Genomic DNA, 4,849 nt, shown 5'->3' on the forward strand with positions numbered 1-4,849 from the left:
GGGATCTCACAGGTAAAACGTCCAACATTTGACCTCCATGCGTTACAGTAGATAGATGGATAGATAGATGGACAGATGGACAGACAGATAGAAAGATAGACAGACAGACAGACAGACAGACAGACAGACAGACAGACAGACAGACAGATAGATAGATAGACAGACAGACAGACAGACAGATAGAAAGAAAGATAGATGGACAGATCGACAGACAGACAGACAGACAGATAGATAGATAGATAGATAGATAGATAGATAGATAGATAGATAGACAGACAGACAGACAGATAAGTATTTTATTGATCCCAATCTGGGAATTTTTTGCGCGTTTTTCCAGAGAGCACGAAATCAAACATGGCAACTTCTTCAGCAAGTTTATTCCTGAATAACTTGTCTGCTTCTTCCCCCTTTTTTCCTTTTCTCTCACCCATTTCCTCCTCCACAGAGTGCCATGTCTGTGCAGTCATCCGACCAGCCCGACTCCTCCAGACTCGGCCCTCGAGGCGAGTGTAACGGCTCCGAGGATCCACCGGGGGCCACATCCAACACCAACGGTTTCCACGATGAACCCACGGCGCCCAAATCAGACCCGACTCAATCCAAACAGAATCATAACGCGGGCGGATCGGCATCGGACCATCAGTTCCTGAACCCAGGTCCATCCTGCAGGGCTAACAAAGGCAGCAGCTCTTCTATTCCTTACATAGACTGCAGCGACATAGACAGTGAATGTGATGTGACAAAGAACAGCAGGGGCCACAGCGGGGCAAATGACAGCAAAGCGGATGAGCCTAGTGTTTATAATATTAATAATAAGCATGGGGGGCAAGCAGGGAGTCTGTTTGGGGCTGTAAACGGGTTCTACCACACCAATCACCAGGGGCTGATGCAGCAGCAGCAGCAAGGTGTTCTGGGTAACAGAAGCATTGTAGATCCTAACAAGCTTAGTCACGAGATAACAGATGATGAAATGGTGCCGAACAGCGGTTCATTTCACGGTCGTCTCCCGCTCCACAGCACGCTCCTGGACGAAGTGTTTCACGGGCGAGAAAAGCAGGTTTTAGGGCGGTCGTTTGGAAACGGGACGAGAAGTCAGTGCTCCAGCCCGGTGGTCGGCAGCTTCCACCACCGCACGAACTCCCTCAGTCACGCCGAGATGACGAACGATCAGTCGCATTATTTCGTTAAGCGTCCCGGAGTTTTCCCAGTTGAAGCTCCCAGCGTTCCGACACCTCCTCAGGCTCAGATCCACTACGGTAGCTACTCCCCGATCACCTCGAACCGCACTCATTTCGCCAAACCACATCTCAACAACAACGCGCGAAATCGCTCAGACACGGATCCGTTTATTCTCAGCCAATTAACATCCACACCGGTGCACCAGCACACCCCTCATCAGCACACCCCTCACCAGCACACCCCTCATCAGCACACCCCTCATCGCTCTGCGTTGCACGTCCAAGCGCCGTGTTCGGCCCCGATGGAGCGCAGAACGATTGCAACGAACGGGAATCACGCGGGAAATCACGGTCAGGCGCGAACAAACACCGTTCAGCGGCTGTTTGGACGTCAGGGAAAACCCGGTTCAAACCCCACGCGGGACAATCACAACAATATAAACGCGCCGGTTCAAATGATCGACGTATCCACAAGCAGCGGCTCTGGATCCGAAACCAGCGACGAAGAAGAGTCGGAAACCGGCAGCAGCGGCGCTTACAGCCACCCGTTAATGTACGGGAACCCCGCCGCGGTTAGCTCCTTGAATTCCGTGAACTCCAACGGCGTGAACTCGTCCCCGATTGGTCGTAATAAGTTCTCTTTCGGGCTGGAAGAGGGAGAGAACGGGGAGAGAGAGGAGAGGGAAGGAGGCCGTTATCGCTTTAACGAGGAAGACGTAGGAGGGCGGGTTTTCAGCTGTTGAAGGGCGGAGAGAGATATGCACGTAGTTTTGCTCCTTATGTAACAATCTCAGTTTAGTGTAGTTCAGATACTGTGCTGCTTGTGTGTAAGCTACGTTAATAGAAGAAGTACTCTACTGTGAATCGCGATATTATACTAGTCCACGTTTCCTCTAGCTGTGACACACCTTTTATAAACAAACGCATAGTTTTGGAGAGTTTGAAAATTGAAATTTTTGACATATTTTGTAGGTTTTTTAACTCAGATCTCTGCCCTTCTTTTAAGATGGATTTATAATACTTCCTTTCATTTTTTAAACCCCCAAAATCCTTGTTTTTGTATTGGATCTTTATGCCAAACTGCTGTTACACATAACAAATGGCTTTTTGTCAAACGGAGACTCAATAGTAGAGTTAAAACATCGAGTAACCGTCCTTAAAATGTGCCATAACCTAAAACAATGTAAATTCAGTGTTTTTATATGTATGTAAAAAACCCATTATGTAGGAAATGGTCCTGGAAATCTGAAGGAAAACCATCACATAGAGAATAGTGATATAGCTTAGGATGATTTAAAGTTAAATGCATGTTATTGCGATATTAAGGTGTTAAAGAAAGACTGATGGTTTGTTTTCTGAAAGAGTTGACCAGGACCCGCTGCCTTTCTTGGTCCTTTCCCCGTTTGTTGTGATAACATTTAGCGTTCCTTGTGTAGAAGTTTCTCTAAGTCTCACTTTTATAATGATATCACTGTCGTCTCGTGCAATAGGAGGGCTTTAAGGTGATAGCTGGGGTTCATGGAGATATTCCCCTTCTTAATTGTACAGAATCGTCTTGGTAGACAACGAATTGTAGAATCATTTGGTAGTGAAATAAGTGAGGGTGTTTCTCGTTCGTTTTTTAGAGCACTTTTTCATTGGACTGTCGTTGTGGGTGACTTGCACTGTACTTTGGATGTTTGTTTTAGTTTTAATATCTCAAATAGATTTGCATCAACTAAATGTTAGGGAGAGAATTTTCTAATTGTATTTTTGATACAGGTGCATTCCTTTCGGTCTTCTCCCTTTTCTATCCTCGCACAGAACCACACACATCGTCCTTAACCACGCGACCGTCCACAGCTTTCTGCTTTGCTTCGCTCGGCCCCTGGCATGCTTTATAAAAAAACACGGTTGACTTTCTTTGGATGCTGTCCTCTTTGTGTTGCTGTTTATTGAAGGTGTTTCTGGCACTGCATCCCAAACACTGTCATTTGCATCCACTGCTTCTTTTCTTTACCTAGCAATGCAAATGATATGTGCATGTCGCACTTAGGCTCGGTGCATAAAAACACTAAACTGTACATATTCATGATTTTAGGAAGGCAGGGTGTCTTTGAGCTACTTCTCGATGCATTAGTGTGATTTGAATCTACTAAGTGACCTAACTTGGACTGTATGTTATCAGCATCCCCTCATGTGTAGTCCCTTTCCTAAAGCCAAACCTTTTCTTTCCTCGGAGCAAAATGTCCATGCTTTGTAAATGCACTGTTTTACGCATGTCACTGGGAACTGTTTTCTTTTCTTCTTACACTGAATGCATGTTAACCAGGCGAGCAATGTCCCTGCTATTCTGTCATTATGCTCATTTCATCACTTGGTGTTTGTGTCGAAATGGTTTCAGATGTTTGAGAAACATTCGGTGCAGTTTCACAACTTTTACAAATGTCTAGTTCCCTGTTTTCCTTCTTTACTTCCTGTGGGTGTCCACACAGTTTCATGCCTTTTTGTTACAACACTGCCACGGTGCATCTCCTGCACCCCGTGTTCTTCAGATATTCAGAAACCATTTATGTTTTCGCCCGCAGCGACACAAGCATAAAACATGGCTGACTCAACTCCAGTGTGTTTTTTAAAAAAGAGAGAGAGAGAGAGAGAAGGTAGACGGACACAAGTGAAGTTAAAGCTTAATGCAAACGCAAGTGCAGAAACAAAGAGTTCAGAGAGACGTTTCGTAAGGCGGGAAAGTCTGAGTATTGTCAGAAGATGGACACACACACGCACACACACACACACACGCACACACGCACACGCACGCACACGCACACACACACACACACACACACACGCACACTCACACACTCACACACACACACGAGAACTGGAGTTGAGTATTTCACCATTTCCATTGAGGCTTTTTGTCATTTGAATGAACACTAACGGACTGATAGAACGTTGTTTTCTAGATTTATTTTCAATAATTGTAGTTTTATGCAGAATACACGCAGTTATGATTTTGGGCAATGTGCCAAGAGTTATATGAGACAGTGCTATAAAATGACTGGCAAGAATCCGAGTATTTTCCCAAATGTCGGACTATTCTCTTTAATTTTAAGCATCACTTAACACACGTTTTACTGACTGGCCTCTTTTGAAGGAATAAACCGGCCTTTCTTACGTTCTGATTTGAAGGTCGGGGGCGCTTTTGCAACAAATCTAAAGCATATCATTGCAAAAAATACTGGAAAGGCTGCCAGAAAAAGTCTCTTTATTCCTCTCTTAAGAAAAGGCTTCTCTAAACGCACACTCTCTATAAGACTCACTGGTTTCCACTCTTGTAACACTTTGTATTCCTGCACACCTGTCCTTTTTATTTCCATTAAAAAAACACCTCTTACATTTTATTTTTCTTGTCTTTGAACGGTTTAATCTTTATTTCTTTGCCCTTCATCTCTCCTTTTAACACTGTAACTGTGTGCACTAGTGTCAATAAAAAAACGACCTTGTTTGTTGGAAATAAAAAGGGACTCCAGCATTTTCTGTAGAGAAAGAAACCCCTCGAACTCCCACCCATTTACCCCTAATTGTGCCTCCCCATCCCCTCCCATGTGTCGTGTCAGCTAGTCGTAGAGTAGAGGTTTTGTTCGGTGATTCGACCCGTCTGTGTTGCATGTTGTCTAGCTCCTAGTTTC

The 4,849-nt window shown here is 44.8% G+C and overlaps 1 protein-coding gene across 1 annotated transcript; it reads left to right on the forward strand.

The window, feature by feature from the left end:
• Window positions 1-446: 446 nt before the first annotated feature.
• On the forward strand, window positions 447-4,364 carry LOC104941045 (uncharacterized). Its single transcript, XM_010766080.1, has 2 exons — window positions 447-1,404; window positions 1,435-4,364. Exons 1-2 carry the CDS (start codon window positions 452-454, stop codon window positions 1,919-1,921), a joined length of 1,440 nt encoding a protein of 479 aa, XP_010764382.1. The 5' UTR covers window positions 447-451; the 3' UTR covers window positions 1,922-4,364.
• The last annotated feature ends 485 nt before the right edge of the window (window positions 4,365-4,849 follow it).

This window comes from Notothenia coriiceps, unplaced genomic scaffold (genome assembly GCF_000735185.1).
Source record: "Notothenia coriiceps isolate Sejong01 unplaced genomic scaffold, NC01 NC01_scaffold00003049, whole genome shotgun sequence".
Classification (NCBI taxonomy): Eukaryota; Metazoa; Chordata; class Actinopteri; order Perciformes; family Nototheniidae; genus Notothenia; species Notothenia coriiceps.

Coding starts and splice junctions, on each gene's coding strand:
- LOC104941045 (XM_010766080.1), top strand. CDS start 452: ATGTCTGTGCAGTCATCCGACCAGCCCGACTCCTCCAGACTCGGCCCT. Junction 1,405..1,434: donor CACACCCCTCATCAGCACAC/CCCTCACCAGCA, acceptor TCATCAGCACAC/CCCTCATCGCTCTGCGTTGC.